At 43.9% G+C, this 22613-nt stretch overlaps 1 protein-coding gene across 3 annotated transcripts in view; it reads right to left on the reverse strand.

Moving 5' to 3' along the window:
- The window catches only part of MYO16 (myosin XVI), a 303016-nt gene that overhangs the window by 208082 nt on the left and 72321 nt on the right, over positions 1–22613 (reverse strand). For all 3 annotated transcript variants that reach the window (XM_069883455.1, XM_069883453.1, XM_069883454.1), the window contains exons 3-4: positions 13817–13887; positions 11024–11167 (exon numbers count right to left, since the gene is read on the reverse strand). In XM_069883455.1, the coding sequence (XP_069739556.1) occupies positions 11024–11167; positions 13817–13887 (215 nt within the window). The remainder of the gene's footprint in view (positions 1–11023; positions 11168–13816; positions 13888–22613) is intronic.

Here is a 22613-nt window from a genome sequence, read left to right on the forward strand (position 1 = left end):
GGAACTGGATGGGCTTTATGGTCCCTCTGAACCAAAACCACCCTATGATTCTACGATTCTATATGCGCGATATTATATCACAAAGAAAAGTTCTCTTTGCCAAGAACAGCATTCACTTCTATTTTTAAGACACTGCAGCAAGACTGCAAAATATCAGAAAGAGGTCAACAAGAAGGGTAGTTGAAGTACAGAAGGATGGGTATTCGCCTCAATATTGCCAGCTCTCAAATTATTTGGCAAGAAAAGGGAATTAGAAGGGAACCTTCAAAGAACATTGATGACTAAAGACTAAAATTTCCCCATCTGCTTGTGCACATGGGACTTGCACACTCCCCATGTGTACCAGAGCTTATGAAAAAAAATGAAATTATTCAAGCACTGAACGCCTCTGATAACAGTAGAGAAGCAGACTTTCTTTTCATTTTAATTGTAATCGTTAAAAATTACAACAGGCATACAGAAAAATGATCAGTACCTGTCTCATAATGCTTCGACAAAAGGTTACTTGATGAAATTATTGCTTTTTATTTTTAGAACAAATCGAAGGAAATTCTCCTTCACAGAGCAAGAAGTGAGCCTTTGGAACCCCCTGTCAAAGAGTCTTTAAATCCCACACTACTGTTAGAGTTAAAAGTCACATTATAACCATTAATAAAGCTTGTAATTACATAAGGTCAACCAAATCTCATATTTTAGGAAATAAAAATTTCACTCCCTGGCCTTAGCAAGAACTATCATTTACGTACAACTTTGGATAGTTGGTTAGACACAAGCAAATGGGGGATAGGAAGCCTCCTCTGACTATCAACTCTAGAACTGCTAAGTGTAGGAGATTAATAGGACAACAGGACAGCAAGTATTATCTTTTACTTATAGGTTTCTTACTGAGTTCTATCTGTGCGTGACTTTATATATGTGTGTATACGTATGGAGAAGGAGCTGTACATACACATAAATAGAATCATAGCATCGCTTGGTTGGAAAAGACCTTTGAGATCATCAAGTCAAACCATACCTGTCCACTACTAAACCAGATCCCTGAGCACCTCATCTACTAGTCTTTTAAACATCTCCAAGGATGGGGACTCCACCACCTGCCCGGGCAGCTTCTGCCGGAGCCCGAGAACCCTTTCCATGAAGAAAGTTTTCCTAATGTACAACCTGAACCTGCCCTAGTGACACTTGAGGACATTTCCTCTTGTCCTATCGCCTGTCATTTGGGAGAAAAGACAACACCCACCTCTCTACAACCTCCTTTCAGTTGTAGACAGTGATGAGGTCTCCCCTCAGCCTCCTTTTCTCCAGGCTAAACAACCACAGTTCCCTCAACCGCTCCTCATTTAGCTTGTTCTCCAGCCCCTTCACCAGCTTCATTGCCCTTCTCTAGACACACTCCACCCCCTCAAGATCTTTCTTACAGTGATGGGCCCAAAACTGAACCCAAGATTCAAGGTGCATCCTTACAAATGCTGAGTCCAGGGGCACAATCACATCCCTGGTCCTGCTGGTCATGCTGGGTCTGATCCAAGCCAAGATACTGTTGGCTTTCTTAGCCACCTGGGCCACTGCTGGATCATATTCAGTTGGCTGGAAGCTGATTTTAAGAAGCTGGCAGCTTCTAGGCTTAATTTAAATAACATAAACGGTGGGAAATCTAACTAGAGCCAAACTGAAGATCTGTTTAACATGATAGTCTTCTCCTTCCTCTCTCTGCGTGCAAAGCTAGTTTTATCTTCCTCTCTAAGCACGCTGTCGCCTCCATGACTGTATTTATGCAATTTGGAAAATACAGATGCTCAGTGTTCTGATTTTTGCTCTCCAGTGCATCCTGAGATTGTACACACACAGGAATAGATATATAGGAAATATTTTGCTTCAAATGGCATGTGGGAATAAACAGCACTATTTCAGGCATGACATTAGCTATTATCATTTTACTAATGCAGAGAAAAAGTCAGTCTACATCAATGTACATACATGTACATTGTAAAAATAAAACTGTACTGTGTTTCTGGCATAAAAAGCAAGAGATTAAATAGTAAATAATAAACAACAGCAGTGTACAGCGTAGTTTCTGCAAAGATAAATGCAATCATTTCAGACAAGGAGCTGAGAATACAAAACTGCTCATTTATCTCAGCTAAACTACATTTTTGTTACGAGACTGATTCGTTGTTTTGATTGATAACATCAACACATCCCCAGCGTACAGGGAAGGGACTGTAGAGCTGCTTAATTTGCTCTCGGGGTGATACCGTCCTGCTGGTTAGTAATTAAATCTATGCACTCTACAAGTCACCCTGTGAAACACCAGATGTATTTAGGAAGTTTAGTATGCCAGTCATCTTCATAGAATCATAGAATTGCTTGGTTGGAAAAGACCTTTGAGATCATCAAGCCTAACTGGACTCCTCCACTACTAAACCACATCCCTGAGCACTTCATCTACCCGTCTTTTAAATATCTCCAGGGCTGGGGACTCAACTACCTCCTTGGGAAGCCTCTACCCATGCCTGAGAACCCTTTTCAGTGAAGAAATGTTTCCTGATATTTAATGTGAACCTCCCCTAGCATAGCTTGAGGCCATCTTTTCACCGAAGAACTTGTTTCTCAGAACACCAGCGTGTAACTAGAGAACTTGCCAGACAAGCAGATTATCCTGTTATTTTCCTGTTCTTGGGTAATGGATGTAGTGCAGCAGATATGGGGGGTTGGAACTGGATGATGATCCGGTCCCTTCCAACCCAAACCATTTGATGATTCCATTCTATAACACTACATCGAAAAAAATCCAGCCATAAAAATTAGTAACTTGCTGTGTGGGACTGCAGTATCCAAAAATAACTATGAGAGAAACACAGACTCCTTGCCAAATTTTCTTTGATTATATGAAAACATACACCGCTAGCCAGTTCCTAGTTCATCATGCTTCTCCTACCAAGCAGCACTTTTCTTTGTGAGGTCTTGGAGAGAAATGGTTGGACTCGATGATCTGGTGGGTCTCTTCCAACATGGTTATTCTATGATTCTATGATTCTATGAAAGATTCAATTCTCCCACCGTTGTCCACAGTGTTCATGGTGATTTCTAGCCATCCAATAAGCATTTACAGACTCTTCAGACAAAATCACTGTCTTCTACCTGAAGACAAGTTTTACTTTCAGTGACCACTTCCTGCATAAAAAGACTTTGATTCGTCCCATGATAATGGATCCAGAGGAGGGCTACAAGGATGATCAGAGGGCTGGAGCACCTCCCATATGTGGACAAGCTGAGAGAGTTGGACTTGTTCATCCTGGAGAGGAGAAGGCTCCACGGAGACATTATAGCGACCTTCCAGTACCTGTAGGGGGCTACAAGAAAGCTGGGGAGGGACTGTTCACAACGACTTGTGGTGATAGGACAAGGGGAAATGGGTATAAACTGGAGCTGGGCAGATTTAGACTGGACATATGGAGGAATATTTTCACAACAAGGGTGGCGAGGCACTGGCACAGGTTGCCCGGGGAAGTTGTGGCTGCTCCATCCTTGGAGGTGCTCAAGGCCAGGCTGGATGGGATCTTGGGCAGCCTGGTCTACTGGGACATGTCCCTGCCCATCGTCTTGGGGTTGGAACTGGATGATCTTGAAGGTTTCTTCCAACCCAAACTATTCTATGATTCTTTGTACTGTGAACTGCAGATTCTATTTCACTGGTTATTTCTTCTATCAATTGCAGTTTCCAACACTGCTTCTTTTCTCTTCATATTATCCTCATTTCTTTACTAGGTTCCCTCATTACTCTCATGATAGCACTCAAAGACAAAATGCTTTCCAAAGCTGCTGTAACCAGTTAGGCTTCTGTTGTTACCTCCCTGAGGACCATCTTTAGTGCTGCCTCCCTACCTTCATCCTTTTTTTTTCCTTTAGAGGAGAAAAACTAATATTTCTAAAGCTTCCCCCAAGTGTTGCCATCTGGTGTTCAGCAACTCATTAACAGCCTTCACCTAGATTCATTCTATCTTAGCTCTGTCAGCGATGATTAAAGGATGCGAGGCACAAGTCTGGAAGGTCCCTCCTACATTCATCGCACGTTCACCAGCCTCTGCAAATTGCGAGTAAATTCAAGCAGAAACCCACAGCTTTCCTATAAAAACCTTCTATTTAAAGTTTCTCGGAACAACCAGATATCGATAACTGCCTGGAGAAAGAAAGAAGGATAGTTTTCCTTTCAGTCCACCTATAGAATCACAGAATGGTTTGCGTAGGAAAGGACCTTAAAGTCATCCAGTTCCAACCCCACCGCCATAGGCAGGGACACCTCTCACCAGATCAGGTTGATCAAGGCCCCATCCAACCTGGCCTTGAACAATTCCAGGGGTGGGGCAGCCACAGCTTCCCTGGAAAACCTGTGCCAGTGCCTCACCACCCTCATCATGAAGAATTTCTTCCTAATGGCTAAGGTAAATCTTCCCCCTTCTAATTTAAAGCCATTCCCCCTCATCTTATCACTACATGCTCTTGCAGAAAGTCCCTCCCCAGCTTTCCTGGAGGCCCCTTCAGGTACTGGAAGGCCATTCGAAGGTCTCCCCGCAACCTTCTCTTCTCCGGGCTGAACAACTCCAACTCTCTCAGGCTGTCTTCATAGCAGGGGAGCTCCAGCTTTCGGATCACCTTCATATCCCTTCTCTGAACCCATTCCAACAGCTCCACATCCTTCTTCTGTTGGGGATTCCAGAACTGGACACAGTATTCCAGGTGGGATCTCATGAAAGTGGAGTAGGGGAGGAGATTCCCCTCCCTCGATCTGCTGGCCACGCTTCTTTTGATGCAGCCCAGGATACAGTTGGCCTTCTGGGCTGTGAGCAAACCTGTCCCTTTATACTTTAAATGTATCCACCGTCCCCTCCCAACCTCTAACTGCTTTTCATTCTCTCCCTTTTACTGCTCCCCGCTAGATTCACTTAAAGGAGGAAGTCATACTGAACAAGACTGAGTGGGAGGGTAGAATTCTTTGAGGAAGCGGTGGGTTATTCTACTTTAATTGTTTCTGAAACTATGAAAGATAAAAATCTTTCATTAAATTCTAAAGATAACGGCATTTTGATCATCTCTACTTGCTAGAATAGTCTCATACAGCTGCAAAGAACAGGAGCAGAGTATGAAACTGCTGTTTGATTACATGAGTTCAGATACGAGCCACACCAAGTGTAAAGGGAAGGTGAGAAGGGAGCTACAGCCCCATGAGACTTCCTTTCTACTCATACTAGAAGATCTGTTCCAGAATTTCTTTCCCAGTAAAACTGGAAAATGGATTTTAGATTATGGATATGTAACTGTTGGAATGGCTCCAGTGGAGACCCATGAAGCTAATCCAAGGGCTGAAGCACTTCTGCGAGGACGACGGGTTGGAAGAGTTGAGGTTGCTGAGCCTGCAGAACAGAAGGCTCCACAGGGACCTTAGAGCAGCCTTCCTGTACCTGAAGAAGACTACAAGAAAACTGGGGAAGGACTTTTTCCGAGGGCATGGAGCAACAGGACAAGGGGGAATGGCTTTAAATTGGAAGGGGAAAGATTTAGATGACACATTAGGAAGAAATTCTTCATGCTGAGGGTGGTGAGGCACTGGGACAGGTTGCCCAGGGAAGTTGTGGCGACCCCACCCCTGGAAATGTTAAAGTCCAGGTTAGATGGACCTTGGACAGCCTGATCTAGTGGGAGGTGTCCCTGCTCATCGCATGGGGTCAAACTCAAACCATTCTATGAAATAGCACAAGGTCTATGGTTAGTGTTCTACCATTCAAATATTCTGTCAAATTAACACTACTTATCTACTGCTGGGGGTTGAAATCTGATGAATGATCAGGGCATAACTGCCTTCTCCACGAGCCTAAGCAAAGATTTTCCCAAGTTCTTAAAAAGAGGAGAAAAGAGAGAAAAAATATTTAGCCACAGAATTTTTAATAATGCCAGAACTGCATTTTGTGCTTCAGTTTGAGGTTCCAAAAAGCACATGATGTAACACATTTAATTGGCTGGCAGGCAGTAGTTACATTTGCTTTTTTCAGTAAGGTCAGTAAAAAGAATATATTAAGAATATATTTCTACTCCCCAATTTTACCCTATCAACATGTAAAACCTCCTGAGGATGTAGCACTGCCATCCATCATTCTAGTTAATTAAATGCCATGTTGGTTACAGTAATGCCTTCAGGTCAATGAAAAAATAAATCTCCACTGTACAAAGTTCTGTCCAAATCCTAGAATATCGTCTCCGCCTTCCTAGTTTCATTTGAAAAGATCTGCATTATAGGTGGAAGAAACATTACATTCATGCTGGCCAATAAAAGGTTGCACCAGGGGAGGCTCAGATTAGACATCAGGAAGAATTTCTTCACTGAAAGGGCTCTCAGGCACTGGCAGAGGCTGCTCAGGGAGGTGGATGAATCCCCATCCCTGGAGGGATTTAAAAGACGGGAATGAGGCGCTCAGGGATATATTTTAATAGTGGGCAGGTACGGTTGGACTCAACGTTCTCAAAGGTCTTTCCCAATCAAGCGATTCTATGACGGCAAAATCAAGTGAATTACACTACGTAAATGCGTTCTCACACAAATTCTTCTTCTCTGCTGATCTCAGCCTTAGGTCAGTCAACAGCAAAGATTCCATGATGGTTTGGGAGGGGGGAGGAGGGAAAAGAAACACCCTCCAAACCAAAAATGAAGATATATTAAAACGGAGAACTTGTAACTATCAACTTGTTATGTGTAAGCCCAACAGTACGGCTCAACGATGAGTTACCTGTGAAGTGCTCTGATATTAAAGTGTAGTAGCAAGTCATAAAGAAAGCTTGTAGTCTGCAACACAATCAGAATCACAGAATCACTAGGTTTGAAAAGAGCCACAGGATCATTGAGTCCAACCATTCATATTAAATACTAATGAGTCTTACGAGTTGCGGCTGAGCAAACTGGGGTTGTTTAGCCTGGAGGAAAGGAGGCTGAGGGAAGACTTTATCACTGCCTACAACTGCTTGAAAGGGGGTTGTAGAGACGTGGGTGTTGGTCTCTTCTCCCAAGTGACAGGGAGTAGGCTGAGAGGGAATGGCCTCAAGTTGCTCCAGAGCAGGTTCAGCTCGGACATCAAGAAAAATGTCTTCATCGAAAGGGTTTTCAGGCATCAGAAGAGGCTGCCCAGGGAGGTGGTGGAGTCCTCATCCTTGGAAGGGAGATTAGGTGCTTACAGATATGGTTTAGTGGTGGACAGGTACGGTTGGACTCAATGATCTCAAAGGTCTTTTCCAACCACACAATTCCATGATTCTATGGTATAAAAACAAATATAGGGAAGTAATGCAAAATAAAATGTTGCAACGTGTCCAGAGATAATGGAAAAGACACACACCCCAATCAGACAACACTGCTATCCATGTGTCTAGTCCCAAGACTTCAAAAGGCAGTGAGGCAAGACAGAGCAGATACCTCTGATAAGTCTGACTGCTTTTCATATGCTTCTGGAGATTCCACGTGGGAACAAATGTGCGCAAGCCTATGCATCTTTGCTCTTAAATGAGAGCAATCTCCTCAACCTGCTATAGGAGCCTGCTTTGTACAACATACACAGAAACAGTCTCCAATCCCAAGAGGAAAACACCCAACAGGGATGCAGAAAGGCAATGATTGATAAACACGGTCTTTACCACTTCATTTGCATGGCAACCAGACCTCTACGGATCACCTTTGATCTCTGCATTTCTTCATGTGCTAGCAGCTGCCTTGGGGGTACGTTCTTCGTTGGCTGACTATACAGCAGACATGGAATATATTTCCTGGCTGGACTGTTCAATGTCTCTCCTGCCACCTTGACAACAGCTATTAAATGTAGAAGACAGTAATATGTCCCTAGAAAGCTATAACACCTTAGGTAAAACACCGGGAGAGAAAGAAATAGCTTCAAGCATTTCATTCTGCATTTATTCCAAAACCAGTGCCTACAATTTCTTCACAATGAGGATGGTGAGACACCATAAGATGTTGCCGAGGGAAGTTGTGGCTGCCCCATCCCTGGAAATGCTCAAGACCAAGTTGGATGGGGCCTTGGGCAGCCTGATCTAGTGGGAGGTGTCCCTGCCCATCAAAAGGGGTTGGAACTGGATGATCTTTAATGTCCCTTCCAACCCAAACCATTCTATGATTCTAGTCTTCCAACAGGACACAAGAGCAAATTATCACCCTATAAACAGCTAAAGCCCCTCCGGTGTCTCAGTGAAAGATATTTCAGCTAACAAGTTTTACTTTTGTCTTTCCAGTCTGCTAGAAGACAGAAATAGTGAGTTACTACAGCTAGACTGATGAATATGTCACCGCCTTGTCTCAGCCAGAGAAACAAGAAAGCCACCAAAAGTGGGATAAAATCAGAAAATGGGCATGCTTAATAAGACTTAATCAATTAAAGGACCAAAAGTGGGATAAAATCAGAAACTGGACATGCTTAATAAGACTTAATCAATTAAAGGACCATACTATTACCTTTTAACTCACTTCTTTAAAATATATGAAAAGCATTGCCTATGTTTTAAAGGCAATCCAGAAGAAATATTAATGTAAAAGTAATTTATGAAGGTACATGCAGCATTATTTTCTCTTTCAACTAAAAACTGTGGCATAATAGGAGCTGCCTGTAGCTTGTATTAACACTATCCAGACTCACACTACACATTATGCACGGTCCATGAAACACTTTAACCTCAAGGCAAAGTAATTCCTAATATCAAATGCAAAGACAGTTCAGAGTTGTGAAAAATACTTCCCTGGAACCTCAGTTTCCATCTTCACTTTGTCAGATGTTATGAAGGATAGCATTAATGTCACAGCTCAAAAAGTATTATAGAATCATGAAATGGTTTCAGTTGGAAAAGACCCTTAAGATCATTGAGTCCGACTATCAGTCCAGCCCTGTTAAGTCTGCCAGTAGACTATGTCCCCAAGTACGACACCAACTTATCTTTTAAACAACTCGAGGGACAATGACTCCTACACCTGGGTCGGGGCAATCGCCGTTTTCAGTACACAGTGGGGGATGGTGCAATTGAGAGCAGCCCTGCAGAGAAGGGCTTGCGATGATGGTCCATGAGAAGCTCAACACGAGCCAGCAATGTGCACTCGCAGCCCAGAAGGCAAAAAGTACCCCGGGCTGCATCAAAAGAAGCGTGGCCAGCAGGTCGAGGGAGGGGATTCTGCCCCTCTATTTCTCTCTTGCGAGACCTCATCTAGAGTATTGTGTCCAGTTCTGGAATCCTCAATGTAAGAAGGAGATGGAGCTGTTGGAATGGCTCCAGAGGAGGCCACAAAGATGATCTGAGGTCTATAGCACCTCCCATACAAGGACAGGCTGAAAGAGTTTGGGTTGTTCAGCCTGGAGAAGAGAAGGCTCCAAGGAGATCTTATAGTGACCTTCCAGTACCTGAAAGGAGCCTACAAGAAAGCTAGAGAGGGACTGTTCATAAAGGCTTATGGTGATAGGGCAAGGGGGAATGGGTATAAACTCGAGACGGGTAGATTTAGAGTAGACATGAGGAAGAATTTCTTCACCCCGAGAGTGGTGAGACACTGGAACAGGTTTCCCAGGGAAGTTGCGGCTGCCCCATCCCTGGAGGTGTTGAAGACCAGGTTGGATGAGATATTGGGCAGCCTGATCTAGTGGGATGCCCCTACCCATGGCAGAGGCTTGGAACTGAATGATCTTTAAGGTTCCTTCCAACCCTAACTATTCCGTGACTTAACCATCTCCCTAGGAAACCTATTCCAACACTTACAACCCTTTCAGTAAAGAAATTCCCCCTAATATCTGACCTAAAAATATTGCTGACCTAAAAATATTTCTCCTTCTCTTGCACAGTCTTCTATTTATTATTCTTTAATGTTCCTTCCAACCCAAACCATTCTATGATTCTAGAGCAGGTATATCCTCAGAAGACATCAGAACCCTAAGAAATTACCAGAGACCATCTGGTACAGGTCCGTGTTAAAACCAGAATTAGAGACTGGAAGAGGCAACCACAGAACAAAGCAAAGGTAATTCCAGGTTCCAAATAAAGTTTTTAGCAAAGTCTATGCTATTTACAGGAGTTCAGAGAGTAGCTACAGCACATCTTTCAGATACGTGGCATTATATTATTGTTAACATAGTCATTGACTCAAAATCATGTAACTATTCCTCAGTGTGCTGCACTCCTAGGAATAAAAGCACAATATGAAAAAAACCATTCCCTACAAATGCTGAATGTTGTATATTGGGTAAACTCTGCTTCAAAAAGTCAAAGGTGATGAGATAAATATTAAATTGGCCTCATTTTGATCACCTCCACGAACAGTTCTTCGTGAATCCTGAGTGTAACTGAGTAAATAATTGCTTTTAAGGAGGTTTTGATAAGACTGTGAGCTCAACCTTTATCAGAAAAAACAAAGAAAAGAGAAAGCAAGTTATCCAAATATCCCATTTGAGCACTTACCAGAAATATAAGCTCCTGACCACAGGGAAGAGGAGAGACTTGGAATTGATGTTTAAGCTATATTCTCATTAAAGGCCTAAAAATGCTTCACTACATTGAAGGGACAGAGCCTGATCAAGAGGCCCAAAACAAAATAGATGACCCATGGATGATTCGTATTGCATTGCTATGTGTACGGTGTAATCTATAATTTCTTGCATCACTATTATCAGTAGAATAGTGCTGCGCTATTTTTAATAAATAGAGCATAAGAAAATGCATCTTAGTCGTATTATTGGTAGAACTGGCCTCTGACACATTATTGCACCTTCTCCAGCACGTGCAGGACTTGAAACACCAGCACCTGGGCCATCAACATCCTAGCTGACCAATCAGCACAAGAATCATAGAGTCACAGAACCACCAGGTTGGAAAGGACCCACCTTTCCACTTAGATCTATGATATTTTATATCAATACAAAATCTGGACCCTCTTGCAGTGACTTTGGAGACCTCACTTTTTCAAGCACACAAGGCATTTAATCGTTTTACTTACGAGTAGGAGTAGCAGAACAATATCAGGATTATCACATGCGCAGGCTACATGCATTGATGTCCAAAAATCCTCATCTTGATGATTTATATTGACTCCTCTGTCTATCAGGATTTCCGCAGCAAATGCATTGTCGTAGCGGGCGCACTAGAAGAAAGAAGAGCAGATTAGGGACGGTGGTTTTACTCAGTGTACAACTGAATTTATAACTTACAATTTTTGCTCCGTTTAGCATTTCGATTGAGTAGATCATACAACTATCAAATCACAACGTTGGAAGAGACCTTTGAGATCATCAATGATGCACTGTAGTTAAACTGTTGTGTGTGTAGGGGACAAGAGAAATAGTTTTGTGGAGACCACAAGTTCCAAGTACACGATTCACAGAAACCTTTATTGCCTGTGAAAAAACACTATATGAAATCTGCTGAAATCATAGAATGGTTTGGGTTGGAAGGAACCTTAAAGGTCATCCTTAAAAAGAGTGGTGAGGCACTGGAACAGGTTGCCCAGGGAAGCTGTGGCTGCCCCATCCCTGGAGGTGTTGAAGACCAGGTTGGATGGGGCCTTGGGCAGCCTGATCTAGTGGGAGGTGTCGCTGACCATGGCAGGGGGGTTGGAGCTGGATGATCTTTGAGGTCCCTTCCAACCCAAACCATTCTACGATTCGATTAAATAGAAGTGTTTCAAGTAAGAAGATGAGCGATTTTTATGGTCGGTGGAGAAACATGAAGTATCACTTTTGAGGGAGAACCAAAACAAGACAGTAGAGATGAATTACCAAGGTGAACTTCAAAGAAGAACAACAAACAATAGGGAACTGAGAGCCCATGGAAAAACACCCTGGAAAAACATAAAGAACTTTCAAAAGAAATAATCCTTATTGTGTAATGTGTATAAATATCTGATAATTTGATGGGGCCTTTTGCCACTTACTGAGGGGATGGTCCAACTCTGAGTTGTTAAGAAAGCAAGCCTAGAGTTACCCATAGCCTGTTGAAAATCCTTTCACAATAATCTCATACCAATCACATTTTTAAGGCACCATTAAGCAAAAATTTCCCTAGAAGGAATCATAGAATCATAGAATAACAAGGTTGGAAGAGACCCACTGGATCATCGAGTCCAACCATTCCTATCAAACACTAAACCATGTCCCTCAGCACCTCATCCACCCGTGCCTTAAACACCTCCAGGGAAGGTGACTCAACCCCCTCCCTGGGCAGCCTGGTCCAGTGCCCAATGACCCTTTCTGTGAAGAATTTTCTCCTAATGTCCAGCCTGAACCTCCCCTGGCGGAGCTTGAGGCCATTCCCTCTCGTCCTGTCCCCCATCACTTGGGAGAAGAGCCCAGCTCCCTCCTCTCTACAACCTCCTTTCAGGTAGTTGTAGAGAGCAATGAGGTCTCCCCTCAGCCTCCTCTTCTCCAGGATAAACACCCCCAGCTCTCTCAGCCGCTCCTCATAAGGCCTGTTCTCTAGCCCCCTCACCAGCTTCGTTGCTCTTCTCTGGACTCACTCCAGAGCCTCAACATCCTTCTTGTGGTGAGGGGCCCAGAACTGAGCTTCCATGCAAAACAAACGACAGATGTCACTGAGCAATTTGTGTATTAATAATAGATGTAGAGCCTTTTGTGATTACTTACTGGTTTGAAAAGAGCCTAGATTTGTAGCAGCAATTTAATCGCTGCTTCTCCTCATTTCTTTTTTTAATGGATTTTGTGAACCAATTGGGCATCTTAGTCAAAGTTCCAGGAGAAAACTGGCACTCTTCCCATTAAATCGACAAGTACTCCCTTTTTTCGTACTTGTCTAATGAGAATTCAGTGACTACCTTTGAGGATCCCATGGCTTCCTCTTTTGGTCATTGTCTGCAAACTGTTTTTCTTTTGCTTTCCAGCTATTTAATCATAGAATCATAAAAGAGTTTGGGTTGGAAGAAACCTTAAAGATAGTTCCACCCCCGCTGCCATGGGCAGGGACACCTCCCACTAGATCAGGCTGCCCAGGGCCCTTCCAACCTGGCCTTGAACACCTCCAAGGATGGGGCAGCCACAACTTCTCTCGGCAATCTTCGCCAGTGCCTCACTACCCTCATCGTGAAGAAATTCCTCATTATGCCTAGTCTAAATCTGCCCCTCTCCAGTTTATACCCATTGCCCCTAGTCCTACAACTCCAAGCCTTTGTAAACAGTCCTTCCACAGCTTTCTTGGAGGCCCTTTCAGGTACAGGAAGGTCACTCTAAGGTCTCCTTGGAGACTTCTTTTCTCCAGGCTGAACAAGCCCAACCCTCTCAGCCTGTCCTCGTATGGAAGGTACTCCAGCACCTAATCTAAATTGATATGCAAACAACGATAAACTAAATGCAGTTAATACGTTAAATAGCAACATATAGAAAATTGGTACAAGAAAACACGCCCAAAACCTAAGAAAAAATGTTACATTGTGATGTTTTCATATAGGTTAGAGTCTCTGAACCATGTAATTCTACCTCTGAAATCACGCGACGTTCCCTCTGTTCCTTCTTACTGCACATATGATTTATAAATAAAATATCTCGTTCTACTTTGTTAGTTCCCATTCCTAGGACACGATCCATCCTTTTGTAAGCCATTTGGAAACAACCATTTATTTCACACGCATAGCTGGATACAATCATAATCGCTGTGGAGGGCAGTGTAGATAAAAAAACCCAACGTGGCTAAGCTTTTCTTTTTGTTAATACGCCCAATCTGCTACTCAGCATCCCACCGTATTTATCCACAGTCACTAACACTAATCTTCAATCACTCTTACCAGATGGAGTAAGGAGCCTCCTGAGGAAATGAGCATATGAGGGTCAGCACCATCCTTCAACAGCCGCAGCACTGAAATATCAAAGGAAAGAGCAATAAGAATTACCGCAGCAATATACCTAATTCTGAGCTGCTAATAGGCCGATTCTTCATCATCTTCATTAAGAGGTTTAATAATATATGCAAACCTCTCAGATAACATTTGCAAAACTATCATGTCAGCATTTCCCATCTCATCTATTTTAATGGCTAAGCCTGAAAGCAAAAGACTTTTGATAATGATTTGAAATATGAACAGTATCAAGGACTTCTCAAGCGGGCTGATGAGCACATCAGTTCTGTACATATGACAGAGGAGGGGAGCAGGAGGAAGGTCACAATGGTCTGATTAGTTCATTTAGGGGCAAAATCACAGTCAACGCGTTTTATTTGACTTTGTAGTGTTCCCATTAGATTTGTTGGCTTTTTCTGTAAATAATTGAAATTAGTGTTCATAACGTACATCACTTGAAATTAATCATCACGCCAACGCTAAATGACCTGCACTCAATTTAACCTTTGCAGTGCGCCGACAGAACACGGACATAACATAATTCTTAAAACCATCTTTGGAGCCAAACCCCACTCCACATCTATCAAAACCCTTTGAAATTAAAACAGGCTGATAAAAGCATGAGAAATCACAACCCCTCGTATTGGTGCTCACTAGAGCGTGAAAATTCAGCACTTGTTCCCCATGGACTTCATTGCCTTTGTAACCTTTTCACTTAGAATCAAAGCATCGACTAACTCTTGCTACCAGTGTTCATTCCTGGAGCAGAACAGCACAGTAACGATTCAAGACTTTTTACAAGCGGATGGAGTGCTAGGATGAGGGGGAATGGCTTAAATTGGAAGGGGGGAGATTTGGATTAGACATTAGGAAGAAATTCCTCACGATGAGGGTGGTGAGACACTGGCACAGGTTGCCCAGGGAAGTTGTGGATGCCCCATCCCCGAACATGCTCAAGACCAGGCTGGATCACAGAATCATAGAATCACCAGGTTGGAAAAGACCCACTGGATCATCAAGTTCAACCATTCCTATCAAATATTAAACCATGTTCCTCAGCACCTCGTCCACCCATCCCTTAAACCCCTCCAGGGAAGGTGAATCAACCCCCTCCCTGGGCAGCCTCTGACAGTGCCCAATGACCCTTTCTGTGAAGAATTTTCTCCTAACGTCCAGCCTAAACCTCCCCTGGTGGAGCTTGAGGCCATTCCCTCTCGTCCTGTCCCCTGTCACTTGGGAGAAGAGGCCAGCACCCTCCTCTCCACAACCTCCTTTTAGGTAGTTGTAGAGAGCAATGAGGTCTCCCCTCAGCCTTAGGAACAGAACATATGGCAATTCACAGTTTTGAGCCCCTCAGCATAAGAAAGACTTTGAGGTTCTAGAATGTGTTCGAAAAAGGGCAACAGAGCTGGTAAAGGGGCTGGAGAAGAAGCTGTAGGAGAGGCAGCTCTGGGAACTGGGGTTGTTTAGCCTAGAGAGAAGAAGGCTGAGGGGAGACACTTATCACTGTCTACAACTGCCTGAAAGGAGATCGTAGGGAGGTGGGTGTTGGTCTCTTCTCCCAAGTGACAGGTGATAGGATGAGAGGAAATGGCCTCAAGTTGCACCAGGGAAGGTTCAGATTGGACATCAGGAAAAGTTTCTTCACCAGAAGGGTTCTCCGGCACCGGCAGAGGCTGCCTAGGGAGGTGGTTGAGTCACTATTCCTTGAGGTATTAAAAGACAAGTAGATGAAGTGCTCAGGGATCCGGTTTAGTAGTGGATGGGTACAGTTGAAGCTGATGATCTCAAAGGTCTTTTCCAACCAAGTCACTCTATGATTCCATACGGAATCCCTTCCTTTCATCAAACTCCTGAAGACGTGGTTCTTACAGAGAAGCTATGCAAAATTAATACCTTTCCAGTTCCATTTAGCAATACCTTGCTGTTCAAGCTAAAAAATGACAAACCATTCCACAATCTGAGATTGAAATTCATATGAATGCTTTTCCCGTGCTTTCTTGCCCCAAGGAGAAATGTAGACCAATATTACAGCATAAAGAATTAATTCATAAACTCTGATCTTAAAGTAAAATATTAAATAACTATGACCTTAAAAAGATGATCAAGTCACACGCAAAAAGTCAGGGTAAGCAGATGAAAGCTCAGTCATTCTTTTCTCTGTCTGGCTTATTCTCCCTCATTATTGTATGTAGACTAATTGTTGCTTCAGGAAATTCAAATCACAAAGACTAACAGGGCAAGATATGAAAACTCCTTTCATCTGGGCAAGAGTTTTTGTTCTGAATCAGGATTTTATGCTACATTCATCTGCATATAAAAATATGCGAAAAACATTTCTCTTTCCTTGAATTAATCCCCCCTTGCCAAACACATTAAAAAAGAAAATAAAGAAAAGAGGATCACAGAAGCAAAATCCTCCTCCTTACCTTATAAGTCAATTAGGTCATCCATTTAAGACTTGACTATGAGTATGAAAATCTTCACCTTATGTTCATTATTTCTTTTGACAAAAATACACTAGTTATTGCTAATAATTTGGGATGAATTGAAAGTCTTAGATAACTCTGTTCCAGAAATCATAGAGTCACAGAATGTTTTGGATTGGAAGGGACCTCAAAGATTATTCAGGTTCAACCCTCCTGCCATGGGCAGGGACACCTCCCACAAGACCAGGCTGCTCAAGGCCCCATCCAACCTGGCCTTGAACACTTCCAGGGATGGGGCAGCCACAACTTCCCTGGGCAACCTGTGCCAGTGTCTCACCACCCTCATCATCAAGAATTTCTTCCCAATGGTTAATCTAAATCTTCCCCCCTTCCAACTCAACGTCATTCCCTCTAATCCTGTCACCACGTGCTCTTAGAAAAGGTCCCTCCCCAGCTTTCTTGTAGCCCCCTTCAGGTACTGGAAGGTCGCTGTAAGGTCTCCCTGCAGCCTTCTCTTCTCCAGGCTGAATAAGCCCAACGCTCTCAGCCTCTCCTCATAGCAGAGGTTCTCCAGCCCTCTGATCATCTTTGTAGCCTCCTCTGGATCTGTTGAAACAGCTCCAGATCCTTCTTATGTTGAGGATTCCAGAACTGGACACAATACTCCAGGTGAGGTCTCACAAGAGAGGAATAGAGGGGCAGAATCCCCTCCCTTGACCTGCTGGCCATGTTGGAACTGGATGATCTTCAAGGTGCCTTTCAACCCTCGCTATTCAATGATTCTGTGAAAACACATTAGTTTTATCCCATGCTCTACTTGTGGAGAGCTCAGTCAGATCTCAGGCTTGGAAGTAGTTTAGGGGCTTGATCACTCCACGGGAGTGAACTTCAAGCAGCAACAGTTAAGCATATGTCAAGATAGGTCCCCTGCTTTCTGCCTAGACCTCTGGTATTTTCCCACCAGACCTTGAACCCTTAACTATTATCCACCCGTGCCCAATCATCCAACAAGCCTGACAGCTACTTGCCAACAAACTATCACTCTGGAGGTCGAGAGCACAGCCCTTGTCTTATCCAAGACAACTAGAACCGGAAAACCACATAAAAATAATATTTATCTATCTGGGTCACACAGACACTAAGTCAAACTCCAATGAGATCTGTGAGGAGGGTCACAGCTCCCTCAGTGGGACAGATATTTCTATTGTTGACATAGCCAGAATAATTCATGAGTTTAGGGACTACTGTAATTTAGTAACTGCTAAATTTAAAACCACTTCTTCAGGCAAATCCCTTCTTTCGTGCCATTTTTATATCCATGAAATTTAATGTAGTCTATGCCTAAACTGGAAAATATTAAGGACACACATCTAACGGACTGAAAAACACTAATATGTGGTTTTTACGGTGCCAAAGCACAAGGGTACGAATCAACTTACATAAAAGTCACAACAAGCAGGAGTCAAAGGTGGCACGTCTAAATTACATCGTGAAATCTCTGCTTCTAAGACTCTGGATAGACAGACATACCCATGGAAAAGCAGTGTAGACTCTGAGATCATTTTGAATCATAGAATTATAGAATAGTTAGGGTTAGAAGGGACCTTAAAGATTATCTAGTTCCAACCCCCCTGCCACAAGCAGGGAAATCCCACTAGATCAGATGCCCAAGGTCCCATCCAACCTGGCCTTAAAAGCCTCCAGGGATGGGGCAGCCACAACATCCCTTGGTAACCTGTGCCAGCGTCTCACTGCTCTCAGAGTGAAGAAATTCTTCCTAATGCCTAATCTAAATCTGCTCCTCTCCAGTTTATACACGTTCCCCCTTGTCCTATCACCACAAGCTTTACAGTCCCTCTCCAGCTTTCTTGTAGACCCTTTAGGGTACTGGAAGGTCGCTCTAAGGTCTCCCTGGACCTTTCTCTTCTCCAGGCTGAACAACCCCAACTCCCTCAATTTGTCCTCATGGCAGAGGTGCTCCAGCCCTTGGATCATCTTTGTAGGCCTCTTCTGGACCTGTCTATAAAATAGTGGTGTAAATCCCAGTAATTTATGTGGAAAGTCTGTGGTGTAAATCCCAGTAATTTATGTGGAAAGTCTGTGGTGTAAACCACAAGAATTTAGAGAAGACTAGAAGTAGACATTCAGTTCCATGACCCAAAGATATTGCTGCAAGGGCACTAGGCAATGGTGGTGAACCCTTGTTTTTCCTTCATTTTTACTTAACTCTTTAGACTTAGAGCTTGGTCCAGGTCACAGGGTGAAAACTGCTGTGCTAAGGTCTGTCGCACTCGTTTATAAAGCTGTGATTTTACCTCGCTGTAACTTAGACCTGTAGATATCACAGAGCTGCTGCTAAAATGATTCAAGACCACCTCAAAAAATAACACACGCTTAACTAAAAATATTGCTTCTATCACCGTAGCTGATAGCACAGGAAGGGTTTTCACCAACGTAGCTCCTTCCCAGACCAAAAGAGCTGTGTCGTTAAAACCTGGTAGCACACAGCTATCTGAATTCTGAATTTCTGTTAGTGAACTACAGAAACTAAACTACAACAAAATCAGAGCTTTTTAAAATCTACCATAAGATGAACTCTCTAACCTTAGGATAAAGTAGCTGGTTGTACAGTAAATTTAAACAGGGCTTTTCTCAAAGCTCTCACCTCCATCATGCTTATGAGAGTTACTTTTTCAAAGGCAAAAAGACAATAAAATATCTTCGCATCTAGGTCACCTATTACATTCTACATACATATTTCTTACAAGAAAGAAGGGGAGGGACTGTTTACGAAGGCTTGGAGCGATAAAACTAGGGGCAATGGGTATAAACAGGAGAGGGGAAGATTTAGACTAGACATAACGAGGAATTTCTTCATGAGGAGAGTGGTGAGGCACTGGAACAGGTTAACTAGGGAAGCTGTGGATGCCCCATCCCTGGAGGTGTTCACGGCCAGGTTGGTGGGGCCTTGAGGAACATAATCTAATGGGATGTGTGGCAGAAGGGTTGGAACTGGATGATCTTTAAGGTCCTTCCAACCCGAACTAGTCTATGATTCTATGACTTTATCCACTTCCCATGTGTGGATTCTCCTGGAGGTCCTGACAAAGACGACTAAAACCAGCAAGAACATTGTCAACAGACTAAAGTTGGTTATTACAAAAGCTTGCTCTCCACTGGGTTCACCTTAGAAATATCTGTCAATTTGAAAGCTTTTAAAAATAGCGATGGAGTTTTTCAGCTAACTTTTCAAATACAGACACACCCAATTGTACATTCGAAGGTTTGCAGAAGTGAATAATAGTTTCAGAACTTTACAGTAGTGTTATAGGCTTAGGGGAGAGTGGCTGGAAAGCTGCGTGGAAGGAAGGACATGGGAGTGTTGGTTGACAGCGGCTGAATATCAGTCAGCAGCGGCCCAGGTGGCCAAAGCTCAGTGGGATCTTGACCTATATCAGAAAAAACGTGGTCAGCAGGACCAGGGAAGTGATTGTGCCCCTAAACTTGGCATTAACGGGGGCACAGCTTGAATACTGTGTTCAGTTTTGGATCTCTCGCTGCAAGAAAGACATTGAGGGGCTGGAGTGCATCCAGAGAAAGGCAACAACACTCGTAAAGGGGCTGGAGAACAAGGGTTATGAGGAGCTGCTGTGGGAAATGGGATTGTTTAGCTGGAGAAAAGGAGGCTGAGTGGAGGCCTTATCACCATCTACAACTACCTGAGAGGAGGTTGTAGAGAGGTGAGTGTTGGTCTCTTCTCCCAAGTGACAGGCCATAGGATGAGAGGCAATGGCCTCAAGCTGCACCAGGGGAGGTTCAGATTGGACATCAGGAGTAACTTCTTGATAAAAAGGGTTCTCAGGCACCAGCAGAGGCTGCCCAGGGAGGTGGCTGAGTCCCTATCCCTGGAGGTATTTAAAAGATGAGTAGGTGAGACGCTCAGGGATATGGTTTGTTAGTGGACAAGTACAGTTGGACTCAATGATCTCGAAGATCTTTCCCAACCAAGCAATTCGATGGTTCTATGGTTATTAAATTTGCAGTTTTCCAATGCTGTAGTCATTAAATTAAAATACTACAACACACATCAGCAAAATAACTCACTCTGTGGTCAGAATCAGCTTCATTTGAAAAAATTGACCAGCTCATCCTTTTCCCTAGAGTGACAGTGAAAGGTAAAAAATTTGCATAACAACAGGGTTTTTTTTGCTGAATAGACTGTATGCCCCCTCTGTTTTACTTATCCCTTATGTTGCTCCTATATCAAAGCTACTTAATTGGCATAAATCAAATTACTGCTGACTTACATTCCATATCAAACAAGACTCAGTCCCTCTTTTAAACTCCTGCACCACGCTGAGCAAGTTTATGCCAGCTGGTTTAGAAGCTGTGTAAGCAAGTAATTACAACTTGTATTAGAGATCTTCAAGGATAACAGGCTATTATCCTGCTTAGCAGCTGCTAAATGGTACTAATTACCAGCTGTAGAACACTGGCTGGTAGATTCTATATATTTAGGGGAACTCCTAGGGTGTGCAGAAGGAAGTAAACTTAAACTGGGCAGTACAGATCAACTAGGGGCATTAGCATTAATCCAAAATACTCATGCCTGCAGCATGTGAGTGACCAGAGCAATGAAGGAAATCATAGAATCATAGAATCCTAGAATCACCAGGTTGGAAGAGACCCACCAGATCATCGAGTCCAACCATTCCTATCAAACACTAAACCATGTCCCTTAGCACCTCGTCCACCCGTGCCTTAAACACCTCCAGGGAAGGTGACTCAACCACCTCCCTGGGCAGCCTGTTCCAGTGCCCAATGACCCTTTCTGTGAAGAATTTTTTCCTAATGTCCAGCCTAAACCTCCCCTGACGGAGCTTGAGGCCATTCCCTCTCGTCCTGTCCCCCATCACTTGGGAGAAGAGGCCAGCACCCTCCTCTCTACAACCTCCTTTCGGGTAGTTATAGAGAGCAGTGAGGTCTCCCCTCAGCCTCCTCTTCTCCAGGCTAAACACCCCCAGCTCTCTCAGCCGCTCCTCGTAAGACCTGTTCTCCAGCCCCCTCACCAGCTTTGTTGCTCTTCTCTGGACTCGCTCCAGAGCCTCAACATCCTTCTTGTGGTGAGGAACCAGAACTGAACACAGGATTCGAGGAGCGGTCTCACCAGTGCCGAGTCCAGAGGGAGAAGAACCTCCCTGGACCTGCTGGTCACGCCATTTCTGATCCAAGCCAAGATGCCATTGGCGTTCTTGGCCACCTGGGCCACTGCTGGCTCATGTTCAGTCGGTTGTCAACCAACACCCCCAGGTCCCTCTCCTCCAGGCAGCTTTCTAGACAGACTTCTCCTAGTCTGTAGCGCTGCACAGGGTTGTTGTGCCCCAAGTGCAGGACCCGGCATTTGGCCTTGTTAAACCTCATGCCTTTGGACTCAGCCCAGTGGTCCAGCCTGTTCAGATCCCTTTGCAGAGCCTCCCTACCCTCCAGCAGATCAACACTTCATAAAATAGTTTGGGCTGGAAGGAATCTTAAAGATCACACAGTTCCAACTCCACTTCCATGGGCAGGGACGCGTTCCACTAGATCAGGCTGCCCAAGGCTCCATCCAACCTGGCCTTGAACATCTCCAGGGATGGGGCAGCCACAACTTCCCTGTGCAACCTGTTCTCACCACTCTCATTACAAAGAAATTCCTCCTTATGTCTAGTCTAAATGTGCCCCTCTCCAGTTTATACCCATGGCTCCTCATCCTATCACTACAAGCCTCTGTAAACTGTCCCTCTCCAGCTTTATTTTAGGCTCCCTTTGGGTACTGGAAGGCCCCCTTCAGGTACTGGAAATGACTGGTTCCAAAATTTTCTCACCTCTTGGTACGTGGTGCTCAGGCATCGCTTTTCACGGGGTGTAATCTGCGACAGTTACCTTGTCAAAATCAGAGCTGCTTCCCTCTTGTTCATGTTTCCATTCACACATTCCTGCTCTCAACCTAGCAGAGAAGTGCCACGTGTCTCTCTGCCATCAGCTGATACGGGGAGCTAAACGAGCTGAAGGTTAGCATAATGAAAACCAGTTCCCAGCTGATTTAGCTCCATGGGTTGCCTCAAGATGAGTATCACAGAATCACAGAACAACCAGGTTGGAAGAGACCCACCGGATCATCGAGTCCAACCGTTCCCATCAAACACTAAACCATATCCCTGAGCACCTCGTCCACCCGTGCCTTAAACACCTCCAGGGAAGGTGACTCAACCCCCTCCCTGGGCAGCCTGTTCCAGTGCCCAAGGACCCTTTCTGTAAAGAATTTTTTCCTAACGTCT

Source organism: Phaenicophaeus curvirostris, chromosome 1, assembly GCF_032191515.1.
Source record: "Phaenicophaeus curvirostris isolate KB17595 chromosome 1, BPBGC_Pcur_1.0, whole genome shotgun sequence".
Lineage (NCBI taxonomy): Eukaryota > Metazoa > Chordata > Aves > Cuculiformes > Cuculidae > Phaenicophaeus > Phaenicophaeus curvirostris.